The sequence below is a fragment of the Python bivittatus genome, unplaced genomic scaffold (genome assembly GCF_059951505.1).
Source record: "Python bivittatus isolate LINGU-HERP-01145 unplaced genomic scaffold, Pbiv_v1 ctg000650_np1212, whole genome shotgun sequence".
Lineage (NCBI taxonomy): Eukaryota > Metazoa > Chordata > Lepidosauria > Squamata > Pythonidae > Python > Python bivittatus.
This window is the reverse complement of record NW_028277093.1, coordinates 1,591,692-1,612,167: the sequence shown is the minus strand read 5'-3', so window position 1 is coordinate 1,612,167 and position 20,476 is coordinate 1,591,692. Positions and strand designations below refer to the sequence as shown.

Genomic DNA, 20,476 nt, shown 5'->3' with positions numbered 1-20,476 from the left:
AGAAAGATGGTGGGGCCATGTCCCCCCAGGGAGGAACATTGGATAGAATTTGGGGAGCCTCATTCTAGACCTTTTTTAGTCATTTAAAACAATATTATTATTTATTTTATTTTATTTCAAAGCAAGTTTTCCAGATATGTACACACACACAAAGAAGCTGCTGAGCCTTCCAAGTTTCCTTCATAGGCTTCCCCACATCCTGTTTTGATGATCTTATGATGATAACAGGCATTCTCACATCCCTTTCATTTCAGCAGTCAGGGAAACGGGGGTTAAAAAGCACCCCCAAACTGTGAGTCCATTCTTTTTGGGAGGGATGATCCTGTTGAGACAGATAGTTCAAAGGCACCCAGGAAAATATCATTTTTTCCTTTGTATTACTATGTTCTAATAATTATGTAAATGTGACAAATAACTAAATGTTATGACCCTGGGAAACAATGTCACAATCAGTTCCCTACTTTATTGTTATCATTAGATGTTCCTTAGTGTTTAGATCTGGCCTCAGAACAATAATGTAGCACTTGGGGATGAAGATGCAGCCCAGAAGGCCAGCACTGGAGGCCAAGATGGAGAAGACCTGCACGGCCACCACGTACTTCCCCTTGGTGCTCAGGTAGGTGGGCACAAAGGAGACCCAGACACTGCAGAAGACCAGCATGCTGAAGGTGATCAGCTTGGCTTCGTTGAAGGCCCCAGGCAGGTTCCTGGCCAGGAAAGCCACCGTGAAGCAGATGGCTGCCAGGAAGCCCATGTAGCCAAGGGCAATATAGAACATGGCAACAGACCCTTCATTGCATTGCAGGATTATCTCTCCAGGCTGGGAGTGCATGTCAGACTCAGGGAATGAAGGAGAAACTCCCAGCCACACGACAGAGATGATCATTTGGACAGCAGAGCAAGAAAGGATGATAGATTTGGCCAAAATCTTCCCCAACCACTTCCTCACTTGGTTTCCTGGTTTTGTGGCCAGGAAGGCCAGCACCACTGTGATTGTTTTGGCCAAGACAGAAGACACAGCAACTGAGAAGACGATGCTGAACACACTTTGTTGGAGGAGGCAGGTGGCTTTCCTTGGTCGGCCAATGAAGAGGAAGGAGGACAAGAAGCAAAGCAGGAGGGAGACGAGAAGAATGTAAGAGAGGTCCCGATTGTTGGCTTTGACGATGGGAGTTTCTAGGTATTTAATGAATGTGATTAAAACCAAGCCTGTGGTTAAGGCCAAAAGGAGAACAAAGGAGACCAGGATGATGCCCAGATGTTCTTCATAGGACAGGAAGGTTATAATTTTGGGGATACATTGGACTCTGTCCTCATTTGGATATTGATCATCTGGACACTTGGTGCATTTTTCAGCATCTGAGGGCACCAAAAGTAATATTTATTTTACAATCTCTCCTTTCACGTTTCAAGAAATACCTACTTTGGATGACAAGTGATACTAAGAGACAGGAAAAGTATGGCAAATGATCTAGAAGAATCTGCATATAGGGAGATATGTATAGCATGGGGAATGGAAATGGAGATGTTACTGCAACAGGAACATGTTTTTTTCTTGCAGAACATCCGAAAAGGGCTTCAACATGTCCACTGAAATGAGATAAGAAGAACATCAAGTATTTTTAAGAACTATGGTTCAGTCTAGGAAATTGGGAAAAGTCTTTGGGACCACAAGGATTTCCTGGGGAATGAACTTTTATAGACTTATTGGCACCTGCATTATTAGAGGTATGTAATGAATCATTTAATCTTTTTATAATCTTCTATAATCTAGAATATAGCTTATTCTATAATATTTAAACAATTTATAGACTGCCTGATTTCCAGGGACTCTGGACCACTTATAATTAAAAAGTAAAGAATTGCTGGAGAGAAAAGTCCTGAATGGCCCCCCAAACCACATGTAATCCCAAATCCCATCCAGCAGGGGCTCAACCTCACTCTGCCCCAGAGCCTGGAAGAACAGCCGAGTCTTTCACAGCCTCCTGAAGGTCACCAGGGTGGGAGCCATCCTGAGGAGAAATCCTCAAAGACCTTGGGGGAAATGGAGGTTCCCTTACAGTGAAGGCAGTTTTAGCCTTGTAGGTTTTCAATTCTAATGTTAGGCTTTTATTTTAACAGTTTTATTCTTGTGGAATGAGATTTTTTTCTGAAAAAACCTGAACCTGAATGTTCTCAGTTCTCCCAGGCTCTGGGGCAGAGTGAGGTTGAACCCCTGCTGGATGGGATTTGGGATTACATGTGGTTGGGGGGCCATTCAACATATCCCACTGCCCACTATCCACTGCAGAACACATCCTCCTGAAAGGCCTCAACTATAACATGGATGATGCTAACCAGCTAGAATTCTGTGCAGCCTTAGAAGCTGCATTTAAAACCATAGGACTTACCACAGAGCCCCAAGAAAACATAAGACAGACAATCATACCACAGATCAGAGGAACACAGAACCAACTCAAAGCAGAGGACCCAGCAGCCCTCAAAGACCTAAAGAAGGACCAAACCATCATCATCCTTCCAGCAGACAAAGGCAGAACTTTGGATAAATCACAATACAAAAAGCCAAAACATTCCTGGAGGACAAAGAAATCTACCTCCTAGTAAACACCAACCCGATACAGAAACTCAACAACCTGCTCAAGAGAACCCTTCATGACCTAACTAAGAAGGGCCAAATCACAAACAAAGAATAGCAGTAGGGGAAAAGCAGTGGACCCATCCTCCCACGCTTCCATGGACACTCCAAAATACACGTCCGACATACCTCTCTGACCAATTGTATTGTTACCAGGAACCCCGACATGCAACAGAGTGAAAGAACTTATAAAAAAGCTTTGACATCTAACAGAGGGGAGCAAATATTCTATTAACTCCCCACTACAGTCCTTCCAGAAAATCAAAGTGACAGAACCCCAACCCTTAACTCATGTCCTACTTGTGCAATGGCCAAGAAAAAAGGGGGCTAACCCATGGGACTATTGCAACCAGTGGCAACTCCTAACAAGGCCTGGAAGCAAATAGCTATGGATTTCATTGTGGATTTGCCTGAAAGCCACAATCGAATTGTTATCTCGGTAGTCATGGATTTAGTCTCCTAGCAGGCACATTTCATTCCTTGCAATTCCATCCCAACTGCCAAACATCTGGCCAAGATGTTTATACAGCACATATACCACCTCCATGTTGTTGTTCAGTCGTTAAGTTGTGTCCGACTCTTCGTGACCCCATGAACCATATTCCGCCAGGCCTTCCTGTCCTTCACTGCCTCCCTGAGTTTGCTCAGTTTCATGCTCATTGCTTCAGTGATGCTATCTAACCATCTCATCCTCTGCCGTCCTCTTTGCCTTTTGCCTTCAATCTTTCCTAGCATCAGGGTCTTTTCCAAAGACTCCTCTCTTTGCATTAGGTGACAAAGTATCTGAGCTTGAGCTTCATTATCAGTCCTTCCAATGAGCAATCAGAGTTGATTTCCTTTAAGATTGACTGGTTTGACCTCCTAGCAGTCCAGGGGACTCTCAAGAGTCTTCTCCAGCACCACAGTTCAAAGGCATCAATTCTTCGGCGCTCAGCCTTCTTTATGGTCCAGCTCTCACAGCCATACATTACTACTGGAAAAACCATAGCTTTGACTATGCGGATCTTTGTCGGCAAGGTGACATCTCTGCTTTTTAATATGCTATCTAGGTTTGCCATAGCTTTCCTCCCAAGGAGCAAGCGTCTTTTAATTTCATGGCTGCAGTCTCCGTCTGCGGTGATCTTGGAGGCCAAATAAATGAAGTCTGTTACTGCTTCCATTTCTACCCCTTCTATTTGCCAGGAATTGATGGGTCCAGATGCCATGATCTTAGTTTTTTTAATGTTGAGTTTCAAGCCAGCTTTTGCACTCTCCTCCTTCACCCTCATCAAGAGGCCCTTTAGTTCTTCTTCACTTTCTGCCATTAGGGTGGTATCGTCTGCATATCTGAGGTTATTGATGATTCTCCCTGCAATCTTAATTCCGGCTTGTGATTCTTCCAACCTGGCATTTCTCATGATGTACTCTGCATATAGGTTAAATAAGCAGGGTGACAGTATACAGGCTTGTCGTACTCCTTTCCCTATTTTGAACCAATCGGTTGTTCCGTGACCGGTTCTAACTGTTGCTTCTTGGCCCGCATACAGATTTCTCAGGAGACAGGTAAGATGGTCTGGTACTCCCATCTCTTTAAGAATTTGCCACAGTTTGTTGTGATCCACACAATCAAAGGCTTTTGCATAGTCAATGAAGCAGAAGTAGATGTTTTTCTGGAACTCTCGTGCTTTCTCCATGATCCAGCGAATGTTGGCGATTTGATCTCTAGTTCCTCTGCCTCTTCGAAACCCAGCTTGTACATCCGGTAGTTCTCGGTTCACGTACTGCTGAAGCCTAGCTTGTAGGATTTTGAGCATAACCTTGCTAGCATGTGAAATGAGTGCAATTGTGCGATAGTTTGAGCATTCTTTGGCATTGCCCTTCTTTGGAATTGGAACGTAAACTGACCTTTTCCAATCCCGTGGCCACTGTTGTGTTTTCCAAACTTGCTGGCATATTGAGTGCAGCACTTTAACACCATCGTCTTTTAGTATTTTAAATAACTCAGCTGGAATACCGTCATCTCCACTAGCTTTGTTGTTAGCAATGCTTCCTAAGGCCCACTTGACTTCACTCTCTAGGATGTCTGGCTCAAGGTCAGTGACCACACCAGCATGGACATCAGGGACATTAAGATCTTTCTTGCATAGTTCTTCTGTGTATTCTTGCCACTTCTTCTTAATCTCTTCTGCTTCTGTTAGGTCCCTGCCTTTTTTGTCCTTTATCATGCCCATCTTTGCACTAAACGTTCCTTTCATATCTCCAATTTTCTTGAAGAGATCTCTAGTCTTCCCCATTCTATTGTTTTCCTCAATTTCTTTGCACTGTTCATTTAAGAAGGCCTTCTTATCTCTCCTTGCTATTCTCTGGAAATCTGCATTCAGTTGCTTATATCTTTCCCTTTCACCCTTGCTTTTCACATTCCTTCTTTCCACAGCTATTGTGGAAAGTAATGCCTCATCAGACAGCCATTTTGCTTTCTTGCATTTCTTTTTCCTTGGGATGGTTTTAGTTGCTGCCTCCTGTACAATGTTACAGACCTCCGTCCATAGTTCTTCAGGCACTCTGTCTACCAAATCTAATCCTCTAAATCTATTGATCACCTTCACTGTGTACTCACAAAGAATATGATTACCTCCATGGTACCCCCGAATGAGTGATCAGCAACCGCGGGGTCCAGTTTACTTCTAAGTTTTGGCAGGAATTTATGAAACTAACTGGGTCCGCTCAAGCACTGAGCTTTTCGCACCATCTGGAAATGGATGGATCATTGGAATGACTTAACTCTGTGTTGGTACAATATTTATGATGTTTTGCAAACTATCAGCAAGACAATTGGGCAGAACTTTTATCTTTTGCTGAAGTGACATATAATAATATGGTGCATCAAAGCACCGGCTACACACCATTTAAAATAGCCACAGGACAGGACTTGTGCCAATCCCAGAATTGTCTTTAAAAGTTTCCCCAGAACTGTCTACAGATGGATGGATTAAGCAAATGACTGAGTCATGCCCAATCATTGAGATTGCACTACAAGAAGCATGAAAAGAATATAAAAAATATGCTGACCGGAAACGATCGCCAGAAAAGCCCTGGAAGGTGGGAGATGAAATTTGGCTGTTGACAAAACATTTAAAAACTACCCAACCATGTAAAAAACTGGGACATAAGTTTATTGGACCAATTCCTATTGAGAAAGTAATTGGACCTGTTTCATTCAGACTGACTTTGCCTAAAACTTATAGAAAAATCCACCCGGTATTTCATTGTAATATTTTAAAACCTTTCAAGGAATCCACGAGGTGGCACCCCTATCCCTCAGAGCCAACACCAATTATTACTGAGGGAGAACAGTACTTTGAAGTCTAAGAAATCCTAGACTCTAGGACAGGGGTCAGGAACCTATGGCTCGCGAGCCAGATGTGGCTCTTTTGATGGCTGCATCTGGCTCGCTGCCAAATCTTTAATAACAAAAATAATGGGGTAAGGCTTAGAACATGTCTTCTATCTGCCGGGCACAGGCCATGCCCTCCTCCGCATTGCATCCGCATCCGGCATCCTTGGGACTCACCCTACCTTGCCCCGCAGCATCCGCGGCCGAACGGGCCTGGAGCTGCATCGTCCTCCACAGGCAGCCGCAAATCGAGGCCCCGGCTTCGGCCTAGCTCCCATCGGTGGCCCACGCAAATGTGATCCAGATGCACCGCTTTGCATCCTGCTTCCTCTGCCCCTGCTCTGTTGGGTGAGTCCTCATCTTGGGCTGGCCCCCTGTTTGTGGCCCCAATGAGGTATGAGACATATTTCAGGCACGGTGCCACTTTCCACCAGTGGCCGATCGATTAAACATATTGTATGGCTCTCACGGAATTACATTTTAAAATATGTGGCGTTCATGGCTCTCTCAGACAAAAAGATTCCCGACCCCTGCTCTAGGAGATGAAAGGGGAAGTTACAGTTCCTCGTGCAATGGAAACATTTCCCTAAATCCTATTATGAGTGGGTGGATAAAAGACACTTAAAAGCACCTAAACTTGTTAAAGAATTTTTTTAAAAGTATCCAGATAAAGTGAAGTAAATGTATTTCCTAAGTGTTATTATGTATCATTGCATGACAATGTATCTTTCCTTGTGTTTTCTCTTACAGATATAATTTTCTGTGTTGCATTTCCCTTTTTCCTGGAGAAGCAGAATGTCAGAACCTCACAATTAACTCCGTTGACTAATTGTAATTGCTAGCTTGTTCAGTTCTGCCATAGTTATAGTGGGGAGGGGGTAAAACCAGTTAGGTGCATAACGGTTAGTGCAGATGGCTTGGGCTTATCTAGTCTTCAGGAATGCCAAGGTCGTACCGGTGTGAGAGCAGAGAAAGGTGTCAGAAAGAATGAGGGAGCAAAGGGGAGGCAAGTAGAAGGGTTAAGAAAGCATTGCTTTGCACAGGCTTTTCAGTTTCAGCAATTCGTTGCTAAGGACTGTATGTTAATCATCAATAAACTAACTTTCTTTTAGGACTTACTAAGTCTCTGGAGAATGTTTCTTTTTATTGGGATTTAAGAGCTGCAGTGCCTGACACAAAGACCTAAAAATAGATGAAGATGAAATTATGGTTTCATTTGCTGACCCAGAACTAGCAAAAGAATCCATGTCAGCACACAACACCCCCAACCAAACCCAATATACTAAGATTGAAATGCCCAGAATCATGGACCTCATCAACCTCTGCCTCACTACCTATTTTCAGTTTGATGGACAAATATAACAACAAATCAGAGGAATACTCATGGGATCACCACTCTCAGGACTCATTGCGGAGATTGTAATGCAGTGTCTAGAAACTATAGCACTTCCACACATACAACCAAAAGTATGAATCCGGTATGAAGATGACACCTTCGTCACAATAAAAAAGGAACAATGAGAGAAGACACATGAAAAAATCAACAACATCTTCAAAGGAATAAAATTCACAGGGGAAGAAGAAAAAAACAACACACTACCCTTCCTGGATATTCACATCAGCAGAGGAGATGACAGCAACTTAGCAACACAAGTCTATAGAAAAATAACCCACACTAACCAAGTGCTCCATTACCAAAGTAACACCACCACCTCCCACAAGACGAGCTGTGTAAGAACGTTATTCAGATGAGCACAAATGTACTGCAGCAACCCAGAACAGCAGAAAAAGGAAACAGACAACCTATACCACATCTTCCAACAAAATGGATGCCCACACAACTTTATCAAAAAGTGCCTGACCACTCAACCCACTGCAGCACAACCAACACAAGCTATGAAAAGGATAACACTGCCATACATCAGAAACATCTCAGAAACAACCAACAGACTATTACAACCACGTAGCATCACTGTAGCCCACAAACCAACTAAGGCCCCCCAAAACATCTTAAGTAAACCAAACGACCCAATAGCCCAAGAAGGAAAAACAGGAGTCATCTACAACATACAGTGTAAGGACTGTAACAGCCACTATGTAGGACAGAGAGGCAGAAGATTAGCAGAGCGCATCCATGAACATCAACTAGCAGTCAGAAGACATGATGAAAATTCCTTAATCTCACACCACATGGACACATTCAACCATAGTTTCAGCTGGAAAACTGTCAGCATCTTAGACTAAGCTAAATCCAAAAATGTGAGGGAATTCTTGAAGCTTGGTATTCAGACAAGTCAGCCATCAACAGGCACACAAACAACATTTACACGCCACTCAAAAGAGACAATAAAAAGAAAAAAAAAGACCAGAACACCTCATTGCCAGCAATCAACACTCAAAAAATCAGGGATTAATACCAGGATTAACCCCAGACAAACAATCAAACTGTAAACAACAGCCTAATCAAGGCCAGAGCCTGGGAGAAGGGCCAGGTCCTTTACAGCTTCCTGAGGTTCACCAGGGTGGGAGCCATCCTGAGCAGATGCCTTCAGTCTTGGGGGAAATGGAGATTCCCTTAGACCAAAGACAGCTTTATAGTAGTAGACCTTCAACTCTACTGTTGGGCTTTTATTTTAACATCTCTCTTCTTGTGGAATTTTGAGGCAACTATGTCAACCCTCTGCAAATATGGCTAGCTTTAGAATCTATATATAATAATTAGGGATTTTTTTTCCCCAGCTTTGAAAGCTACTAGACAGATTTGGTCATTAAATATGATTTTGTGTCTCTTGGACCATTCAGAGAATATTTATGTTTTAAAAAGTAGGACATCAGATGCATGTGTGTGTGTGTTTGTTTGTATGATGATAATTATGTTGTAAGAAATTTGAGGGCTCTCTAACTCATATGATTTGGTCCATTCTGGCCAAAGCTCCATTTTGGGTTCAAAATATGGCATATGGTAATATAATTTTGGAAATAAATGTAAAAGTTTATAAATGTGATGTCAAAATTATATTCCTAAAAGATGCAGAATGTTTTTTAATGAAGAGATTTGGCTCTCCTGAGTTTGGGGTTCAACAAAAGGGATAATCTTATGTAAATAGAAGGAAATGTATTCTTTGGATTTTAAGGAAGATTAATTCCTTAAGTATTTAACAAAGATAAAATAGTCTGTTATCTATTTCTGCCAAGTCATTAGATTCCAAAAATGAAAAGATGGAGCGATGTTTCCATACGGTGTAGATTTAATAACAACTTTAAATATTCAGTTAATTCCACATTGAGGAAGGGATATTATTTAGATTATTTTTCATTAGTTCTCTTTTTTTCCTCCCTTCTGTCAGGTCTGGCTCCTTTTAATCACATTTGTAATGGAGGGTTTCTTCCCTTTTAGAAACACTCCTGCATTTCTTTTATTGTAGTTGCTTGTATTTCACTATTAGACAAAAAAGAAAATGAGACAAAGAAGAAGGGAGGAGGCCCAGTACCAATAATGCCAAGGAATCATACCAAAGTGGTAATTCAACCACTAAAACATGGCTTAGAAGAAGGTTCATTGTAGTGGTAGTTCACTGAGTAATGTAGGTTTGGCTCAAGTGAGGAAAAAGCAATTGCCCTCAAACCATTCCTCAAATTTCAAAGATGTCAGATGTTCCTAGGAAAGTTAAATAACGGAATGACACTTCCAAACTGAAAGTAGAAGAGTTATTTTCTCTGACAGTAGTAAACTTTGCCCAATCCACCACATCCATCTCCCTCTTCCTATCCCATCCTTCAAGATCTTTTCATTATTCTTCCCCTTATGGAAGAAATTCTGCATGTTGAAAATAAACCAGACAAACAGGGAAACTTAGATTTGTCTTTTAACATGCACTTTCATCCAAATGCTGTGGATAAATCCACTACTCTTTCCTCCAGGGTCACCCACTGTAATGGACTGTGAGAATAACCTTGGGAGACAGAAAGAAGAGCCACAGCCAGGGCAGTGGTCAGGTAAGAGAGGTCTCATCCCGCAGCAGGAATGAGGATGGAGAAAGCATCTCAGAAGGGACCTGTCCTAGTTCTCCAGAAAAGCAAGGCAAGGGAGGGGAGAAGTGTTTTCAGACTTGCAAGATTCTGTTATTATAACATTACAATAAAGGAAGTGGTAGTACTTATGGTTTTGGTTTCCTGTCTGGACTACCTTGAAGGGCTGACACCCACCTTCCTGAGTGGAGATGGTCCCCTCCGGACAAGGAATGCAATTGTAGCAGCAAACTGGTTCTCCTTCCCGAGCCTGCTTGACAAATCCAGGATGACAATTTTCCCCACATCTGGATTCAGGTAGAGACTAAGGAGAGACACAAGAAATGCCAAATAAAATGTGTTAGGATTCATTATCTATTAATCCTCTACAGAGGTAGACATGAAAAATAGCCAAGATGGTCTCTGGACTTCACTTAGGTGAATTTGAAATCTCTAACCAATTCCAAATGTTTGTAAGTGATGCTGATACAACTTCTTGCAGGTTCTACATTCAGTCCCTCCTTTTCGCTTCTGGCATATCACATTGCAATGAAGTATTTTTCTACTTAGTAAAGTCTTGAGGCATGAAACTGAGAAAAAAAAATAAAGCATTAAGCAACAACTTGTGGGTTACTCCTCATGGCTGTATTAACATGCATTCCTCAATTCTTAGTATATCCATGAGTTTAAATATGATGATCTACTGATATTACATCTAATTTAAACTTCAACATTTTAAAATTTTGTAGTAGAATAAAACTGTGATGCAGAAAGAACCTTCTGACCAAGAGGATCTGGAAAAGTATCTTGTGGACTACATAAAACACAATCACTCTCCCCCTACCAATCCCTACCAGTTAGGGCTATCACAGATTGATTTTATTCATGTATCCAATTTATATGGCTGCATCATGGTCAAAAAATTAAGAGTAAAAACCCAATGGTTGCTAGAACAGTAGTGAGATGAGATGGAGACAACATCTTGAGAACATGTCACTCAAAAAGGGTTAGTCAGGCATTTTTTGCTGCAGCAAGTGGGATGTGAGGATGACTATGGACCTGTCTTTTCATAGAAGTTAATCCTAATTCCAAAGCTTGATTTCCCACTGGAACCAACAAGATTTCCATTTAGTTTATATTCAATTTCATCTGATTCAGCCCAACACTGAACTCAGGCACTGGTCAACAGAATTGTCTTCTTTAGGTGGCTGGTGTGGGTCTTCCGGGCTGTGTGGCCGTGGTCTTGAAGTCTTGTTTCCTAACGTTTCGCCAGCACCTGTAACCGGCATCTTCAGAGTGCAGGAGCACAGACAGGAGGAGTTCTCTCTGTGCCAGGGGGCACAGAGAGAACTCCTCCTGTCTGTGCTCCTGCACTCTGAAGATGCCGGTTACAGGTGCTGGCGAAACGTTAGGAAACAAGACTTCAAGACCACGGCCACACAGCCCGGAAGACCCACACCAGCCATCGTATGCCGGCCGTGAAAGCCTTCGACAATACATTGTCTTCTTTAGCTTTTCAGGACAAGAAACAAGAGAACTTGAGGCTGTCAGCACTACAGTCCTCAGTTTTATGGAGTTAATAAATTGAAGAGGGGACACAAGAGTGCCATGAACTAAGTGCTAAAGAGGAATCACTCACCATCCCATGTTAGGCGTGGTTGAATAAGTGTAAAACAGTGCTCCAAATTACTGCATCTGCCAGCCAGTTCAGAAGGACACCTTGGCTGATAGCACTGAAACCTCCCAAGTAGTCTAAGAAAACTAGTAGGGCTCTATTCCCCACATTCAGTTCTCAGTACAGGTGACTAGACTCAGTCCACTTGAAATTGATCCTGTCTTAAGGTGTTGTAAAACAGAGAAAAGAAACCACTATTTTCCTCACCTTGTTGAGCAAAGTCAGCCTTGATAGAGCATCTTGGTTTATAGTAAGCCTCTCTCTTTCAAAACTCCCTACTCTCTCTTCAGTGAGATCCTCATTGGGGAGAACTACCCAGCTATTGATGTCCATGTCAGCTGCTAGATCTCCATTTTTGTCCAAGTACAGTTTCTCCAGGGAAATATTGCAAAACTCATGATTGCCCAGAAAATGATGAAGCTAGAATGGAAAAATCCAGTAATTCAAAAGAAGGAAACTTGGTTTCTGATCCCGCTTGGTCTTTTGACATTTGAAACTTCTATAGTTGTCCAACATGCGAATATCCTTTGACAGGAGAACAAATGTTACCCTTATCTTGAAAAGTGGAAAAGAAAGATCCAGCAAACTACAGGTTAGTCAATCTGACTTCAACTTATGGGAAAATTGTAAAGCAGGTCTTAAGACAACATTTGTAAACACCTTGAAATCAAAGAGGTAATTACAAGAAAGCCTGTTTTGGTCAAGAAAAGTGCTCTAATCTTCTTCCTGTTTTTTTTTTTTTAAATCAGATCACTTCCTTAATAGAATGTGGGAATGCTGTTGATACAATATACCTTGATTTCAGCAAAGTGGTAAGAAAATACTTCCTGACATAAGGTAGTTACTGTAAGTGAGGGCTGGATGGCATGATAATTAAGTGAATAAAAACTGGTTTGAAAATTGAAAGCTATTCTGGTTTGGTGAGACCCCAACTCAGCAATGGGGTCTGAGGTGGTTCAGGCCTTCATGGCCACCATGATGGTCATGGGCCTATCCCAGGTCATCCAGAGCCCAACAGTGGACAGTGGCCATACACTGGATCTGATGTTCCTGTCAGAGCAGTGGTTATGTGATCTGAAATTGGGGGAGTTTTTGGTGTCCCCCTTATCATGGTCAGATTGTACCTTGATTACTATGGGATTCTCTGGCACTACTATCCACTGCAGGGAGGCTGGACCCATTAGATTGGTCCGCCCCCAGCGACTAATGGACCCAGATGGGTTCCAGAGGGAGCTGGGGGTTGTTCCTACTGGTCTGCTGCATGGTCCATCTGAAGCCTTGGTTGCTGCTTGGAATAAGGGAGCAGCTAAGGCCTTGGATTGGATCATGCCCATGCCACCTGTCCCCTCTCAGGGATCCTGACACTCCCTATGGTTTACGGAGGAGCTGAGGGAGTAGAGTGAAGTGAGAGTACAGATGTCAACGAGGGACCAACTCATCCAAACACATGTTAGAGCCACTATTAAGGCCCGCCTAGTGGCGATAAGGGTAGCCAAACATCATTACTTCTCCGCTCTTATTGCATCTGCAGAAAGCCCTGTTTCTGGTGACATGAGCCCTCCTGGGTAAGGAGGGCTTGGAAAACCTCTTGCGGGGTGTGTGGAGGAATTTGCTTAGCATCTGTTGGACAAAGTTGCTCAGATTAATTCTCAATTGGATGCCAGCCTTGTTGCAGGTCCAGAGGAGATGCCTAGGGAGGAATCTTGCCTTGTTATCTTGGAACAGTTTGAACCTGTTGGGCCTGAGGAAGTGGACAGGGTCCTTGCAGCTGTGAGCTCAGCCACCTGCTCTTTAGAACTATGCTCCTCCTGGCTGGTTAAAGCGGCCTGGGAGGTGTTGTATGAGTGGGTTCTAGAGATGGTTAATTCACCTCTTAAGGGGGCTTTGGTTCACCCCCTCCTCAAGAGGCCATTGCTGGACCCCACTATATTGGACAAATCATCCAGTACCTAACCTCCCCTTTTTGGGGAAGGTGACTGAGAAGGTGGTTGTGCAGCAGCTTCAGCGGAACTTGGAAGAAGCAGATTATCTGGATGCCTTTCAGTCAGGATACAGGCCTGGGTATGGGATGGAAACAGCATTGGTTGTGCTTCTGGATGATCTCTGGTGAGGGCGGGATTGGGGTTGTGCATCCATCCTTGCCCTACTTGACCTCTCTGCAGCTTTCAATACCATCAACCATGGTATCCTTCTGGATCGACTCAGGGGATTGGGGTGGGCGGCACAGTGTTGTGCTGGTTCACCTCCTTTCTTTGGGACCAATTCCAGTTGGTGGTGGTTGGGGAGGAGAGATCCCACCCTCGGCCCCCTGTTATGTGGGGTGCTGCACGGTTCAGTACTCTCCTCCCTCCTATTTAAAATCTACATGAGGCTGCTTGTTAAGCTCATCCATTGCCACGGGGTGAGGTATCATCAGTATGCTGATGATACTCAATTATACATCTCTGCCGCTGGCAAATTAAGCAATTTTGTGAACATCTTATCCTAGTGCCTGGAGGCTGTGAGGGTCTCGATGGGGAAGAACAGGCTTCAGCTGAACCTTGGTAAGTTTTAACTTTTAATGCCCTTCATGGCCTGGGGCCAGGTTATCTGAGGGATCACCTCTTCCTGATTATATCTGTCCGTCCCGTCAGATCTGGCAGAGAAGGTATGCTGTGGGTCTTGTCTGTCAGGGAACTACACTTGGTGGGTCCCAGAAGGCGGGCCTCTCTGCTGTGGAGCCCGCCTTATGGAATCTTCTCCCTCCTGGAAATGAATTAGCTCCATCCCTCTTAACATTCGGTAAGTCCCTCAAGACCTGGGTATGCCATCAGGCCTGGGGGTTCCAGAGGACAGGGGAAATCTGGCGATGGCTCCCTTACTGTGGCTAACATCATCCTCTCTTGTTCCTGTGCTCTTTATAGTTTTTATAATGAATGTGTTTATAAATGTATTGGTTTTTTAATTAAATGTTGTACACTGCCCAGAGTAACCTTTTTGTGAGATGGGTGGTGATACAAATGTGATAAATAAATAAATAAAAACTCAAGTAATGTCTCCACTTGCAGACACCATGCCTGAAGAAGACATTGTAGAAAAAGTGGATCAGGTGCAGAGAAGGGCAATGAAGCTAATGAAGAGATCAAAGGAGCTGCTCTTAGCCTTGAGAAAAGACAATTGAGGAGGAGGGATATGTTAGTCTATGGAACCAGATATATGCCCACCCAGATACATACACACATATAGGGACACAAACAAAAATACTTGCAGTTGCCAGAAACAGTGGCACAATGTGAAAAACAGATCAGCAGAAAATCAAAGAGGTGTGTTCCATGCTCTCCTTTCCCCCCTAGAACTCCCAGGCTCAGCCCACAACTCTTGAGCAGCAAGAATTGTGCAAGGCAGCAGTGGGTCAAAAGAAGGAGCAGAAGGCAGTGGAAGGGCACAAGGAGGTTGACAAGGTTCTCTCGCTCTTCCTTTGGATTCCTTCTCTGAAGCAACTAAGTTATATGGATCCTTGTTGGGACCCCATACCTGCCATGGTTGCAGCCTTGGAGCCCCCAACCTCTGTTTGCCCTTCTTCCTTCTTTTCCTGGACCTGGAGGAATATGCAGCATTCAAGGCATGGGCCAGAGTCTTCACCGTACTATAAACGCGATGATCATTTGAAATCAGGATTCTGTCCCATTCCTCTGGGGTCTCCATTTGCTGTTTCTCAGTGCATCTTCTGCGGCCTTTGACAGAAAAGACGTGTTTGGAGAAAGAACAGTTAAAAGCCTTCTCTCTAAAGTCTCTGCTCACATAGAAAAACTGTTTAAAGGAATCATCTTTTGCCCATTTTTTCCTCTGGATAAGAAAGGACCAAATACTATGGACGTATTGTAAATATCTCTTATTATATAGTAATGGCAAATCCCATAAGGCTGTGGTGATCCAGACTTTCCCTTCAATGGGTCCTGCCAATTTTTCAAGTGTCCAAAGTACAGTGAACATTCCTTGTTCAAGCCAACCATATTCTATCAAGTAAACAAAGACATTGACTCGTCTCCACTTAGAAAGGGCACCATTGGTGGATACTGTAAATCTAGTCATTGAGAACCTTTGGGATACAACAACACAAATTCCATTCCTGACAAGCAAAGGAGTCAAAGTCCTGATAAAATGCTCTGCATTGTCCGTGTCTGAAGCAACAAGACCAATCAAGGTCCATCTGAAATGGAGGAGCAGTTTGACAATCACTGGGTACTGGCTTCCTTCTTTGGGGACCATCCGGTAAAAAAAAGGGAATTGAGTTTTATCACTCAGAGATGCTGAAACAACTTTATAAGTGATCTGAAAAAGAAAAGAAGAATGTTGTGTTTTATTTCAGGTTAGATCAAGACCAAAATATTAGCTTTTAATAAATCCAGCTTGGTCTTGTGATTGTTTCCAGGAATCTGGGACTTGCTAAGCATTGATAATATGATTTATTCTGGGTCATATTTGTGTCTCTCCTCACCCTTTTCATCTCTTGCACCTTCACGAGCATGCAGCAGAAGCCCCAAAAGTTATGAGGATATGGCTGCTTTGATCTTTGCCCCCTTCCTGTTGGGGATCCCAATCCATAGCCCTGATACCTCAAATACCACCCATCCAGTCACTTTATCAGATACAGAAACACACACGCAAACCTGTGGGATTTTGTAAATGCCTACTAAGGTTGACATCTGGATGGAGATGTCATCATCAGTTCCATCAAGAAGAGCCAAGGGGTTATCCTTCCTTCCACAGCTGTAGTTGGGAACGTTGGCTTCTCCAGTAGACAGCATGTCCAGCAAGGCATCTGAAGTCACAAGTGTGTTCACATAGTTGTCCTGGATGTTGTAGCCAAGAGTGAGATTGTGCAAGAGATGTGCATCCTTGTTGACCTCTTGAATGGCAACAATGAAGGGTAGGATTCTTGAATAGTGAGTGATTCCTTCACTGTAAACAAATGCGTGTATCATCATCATCATCTTCATCTTCATCTTCATCTTCATCATCATCTCAGTATCAACATCATAACTTATTGAATTTTGACTCCATTACCCCATTCAATCTTAGACCAGGGCTGGTCCAAAACCAAGATCAAATTATAGTCCACAATCAGCATCTAAGTTTTGTGAGTATTGAGAAAATGGGATGATGATAGTCTCCCACCAGGGTTAATAATCATAAGTACATCATTATTAACAATAGTAGTATTAAGTTGTATAAGTAGTACTAACTTTCATTTGCCCAAGATCCAGGATTCAAAGTAACTCAATCTTAAAAAAAAAAAAAAAACCATAATGGATTAGTAAATGAACCAGAAAAAAAGGGAATCTTGCCCCAAGAATGGCACATATAACACTGCCAATTTTAACATCTATCCTTGGATCTATTTATTCTCAGTTTATTTAAGATTATTGTATGTTGTAATTTTAATTGATTTTAACTGGTTTGTAAACGGCTCAGAGTTGTGTCAATGAGATGGGCAGTGACAAATTTGATATAGAAACAAACAAACAAACAAACAAAAATTGTAACAAGAAGTCACTGTCTATTGCTCTAAGGTGTGGGCATTTAATATCAGTGAGCTGTTGTAAAAATATGGAAATGGGCTGGGCAGAGTCAACTACAACCTTTTCAATAGCTACTTTAGTCTGATCTGAAAGTCTTTCTTCTGACGCAATGGAAAAAATTATGGGAAAAGTAGATTTAAAAAATGAATGAAGAGTAAGCAAGTGATTGAATCCAGATTGGAAGTGGGGGGGTGGGGTGGGGGGGGAATAATCTGGACTGGGACTGCTGCATCTCTCCTTCTCAGGTTTTTTTAGGGCTTTTTCTGCCCCCGCTTTGGATTTCAGTCTCTGGCACGAAGTAAGACAAAAGAGGGGAGAAATAAATTCTTGGATTATTTTTACGGACATAAGAATATTTCACAAGAATAAAAGGAGAAGAGCTTTAGAACTCCATTGGATGACTTACACAGTAGACTGAACAAAAGGAGCCTTGTTGAAACGGAATGGCTTAAACAGAACATGTGTTGCAGTGACAACCCCGCTAATCAGATGGTTTCCTGGCCTGTAATAGTTCCATGGCTTTACTCCATCTTGCTGCTCCAAAGTCAGAGGGCATTTGGTTCTGAGCTTCTCAGCATCTGTGTGGGGCAGCAACAGCAGCATCAGAAGCAGAGGCAGGAGGTCCATTCCTCTCTCATAGAATCATAGCTTCATAGGGTTGGAAGGGACCTTGGAGGTCTTCTAGTCCAATCCCCTGCCAAAGGCAGGAGTCCTCATACCATCTCAGACGAATAGTTGTCCAGTCTTTTCTTGAAAACCTCCAGCGATGGAGCACCCACAACTCTGGGAGGCAAACTGTTTCACTGCTTAATAGTTCTCACTGTCAGGAAATTCCTCTTTAATCCCTGTTCCTAAAAAGAACAAGAAGAAGAGTTAGAAGAATTTAAAAGTCTCTCACAAGATAGAAATGCCAGTGGCTTTCCTGACTCAGAGCCCAACCAAGCTTCACATGGAGATGAGAGAAAGGTACGCTCAGCAGCGTAGCCTCTGCCTGTCCTAAAACTTACACCAAACCTTCAGCATGACTGGAGGCATTTATCCTTTTCTAATGCTAGATTTCTTCCACATTGCTTCAGTCTGATGTTTACATCAAAGGCAGTCACTGGAGAAGTAGCAGAAGAGGTCTCAAAGACAGGGATGGTGATAATTACAGTGAGAAGCAACATCTCCTCTGGGGGATCCTGAACTTGGTCTGTGGCTCCATATGCAGAAATGTAATTGGAGACAAGCATGTTTGTGAAAGGCACAGACACAGCCCTGGGGGTAGCTGTTCTGCAGTGGTTCTGGCCCTTCCTGTTGGGACTTGTCCAGAAAGTGAAGATGATAGTCCAATACCCAAGTGATTGACTTCTGATGTCCTTCAGGATGTTATCTTATCTCCTATGCTTTTCAGCATCCACAAAGACTGCTGGGAGAGGTCACCCAGTGCTTTGGAGTTTGGTGCCCCTCAATGCTGATGACACCCAGCGCTACCGCTCCCTACCTTCTAATTCCAAGGAAGCAGTGGTCTGTGTGGTAGGGTTCCTGGCTGCCTCACCTCCCCAGAAACTAGCCTGGGATGACCTTGTGGCCCTGGGCTTCTGATTTGGTGGAGAATCATGGGGGTGGGGCCCTTCAGCCTTTCCATCTGAGGGAATGATGGAGTCTTAGGGGTAGGACCTGGGTGGTCTCCTCTGCTGGATCTGGAACCCCCCGAGACCACTGAGTGCTTGGCAGGTATGGTTGGGAGTGCCTGGGGTCCTGCTGTAGTTGGGTAGGTAGTTGGGGGGATTATGTTTGTTGTCTGGAGGAGAACCCTAGGCTCCGGCTGCTGCTTTTGAATGCCAGGTTGATGTGTAACAAGGCTGTGCTCATCTATGATCTTATCTGACGTGACTTACCAAAACCTCACCTACTGGGTTCTGTTGCTGGGCTGGCAATTGAGTCCCCAGGGCTGTTGGTGTTTGGGGATTGCAATTTGCCATGGTGACGTTGAATCTGGGACAGCTCAGAAGTTCATGGCCTCCATGGCAACCATGGACCTGTCCCAAGACATCAATGGCCCAACGCATACCAGAGGCTGCCCCCTAGACCTGGTTTTTGTTTCAGGGGGGTTGAGACGTGATCTGGCAGTGGAGGAGATGAACATCAGTCCACTACCATGGATGGATCACTCTCCTGAACGTACCAACTTGTCAGAATGATGGATCCAATAATTCTCTGTCCCTTTACATGTATTACATGTATTTGCAGTTTACTTGTATATTCATATTGTGGTGCACCAACTTATACTTGGTTGGGAAACGCTGCACAAAACAATTTTTTCAGAACATCATGTTGGCAGTTAAAGGGAACTTTGCTTGGAACTGACCATGGAGACACTGAAGCAGTGGATAGCTTCTGCCTTTTAGGATCAACTGTAACATTAAAGACGTGGTGGTATAAGGTAACCCCTCTACACACACACACACACACACGAGCTGCATTCATGACCAACCCGATAAGATGCCTTTTCATACATGCGAACTGGTTCAAGTGCCCTTGTCACAAAACATTCAGCAAGCTAAATTGACCATGAGTGGTGACAAGAGAAAAAAACAGAGAAGAACCAGTGGCCCAATAAACCACAATACTTATATTCATGGACTATATCTCAAAGATAGTATAGCTGCCGTGCTGACCTAGTAGGAAAGAATAAAGAATGAGGAGGTCACCCAGATGGATGTCACAATAACATTCCAATGTCGTGTTGTAATTTACACTGTGTCTGCCTCTTTCTATGCAATGACATAGGCCAAAGGTACAGAAGCTGTAGTTCTGTTTTTGACCAGGGCTGCTCAGCAAGCTGCCAATGCTTTGATGGGAGTCCAGTGTAGTCTGTTTTATTGTTTGCATGCTAATATGTTTATGTTGTATCTCCAAAGTGAATTGGTGTATCGAAGTGAGCCAGGTTTTGGCCACCAGAAACGGTATGGTTGAAAGTTAGCAGTTGTTGCAGAAAGGACCCCACCAGTGAGACGATCTCCTGGCCTGTAATCATTCAGTTTAAAGGTTCAGAGGTGGAAATGTGAACAATGTGAAGGGACATTATATCATGCTTGGTGGACATGAAAAAAAGCTAAAAAAAATTGGATTCTGATATCTACTTTGATAGAGAGGATTTTAAAGATAAGTGTTCAATTGAAGCCAGAACTTTTCCTTTTAAGATTGATGGATAAACAGTTTTAAAAATGCCATGGAAGATT

The 20,476-nt window shown here is 43.2% G+C and overlaps 1 protein-coding gene across 1 annotated transcript; it reads right to left on the bottom strand.

The window, feature by feature from the left end:
• Positions 1-457: 457 nt before the first annotated feature.
• Positions 458-17,879, bottom strand: LOC103056359 (vomeronasal type-2 receptor 26-like). Its single transcript, XM_088151199.1, has 6 exons — positions 17,659-17,879; positions 16,341-16,632; positions 15,205-16,002; positions 11,899-12,111; positions 10,215-10,341; positions 458-1,359 (listed from the first exon to the last, which is right to left on the bottom strand). The coding sequence occupies exons 1-6, from the start codon at positions 17,877-17,879 to the stop codon at positions 458-460; spliced, it is 2,553 nt and encodes an 850-aa protein (XP_088007325.1).
• Positions 17,880-20,476: the final 2,597 nt, after the last annotated feature.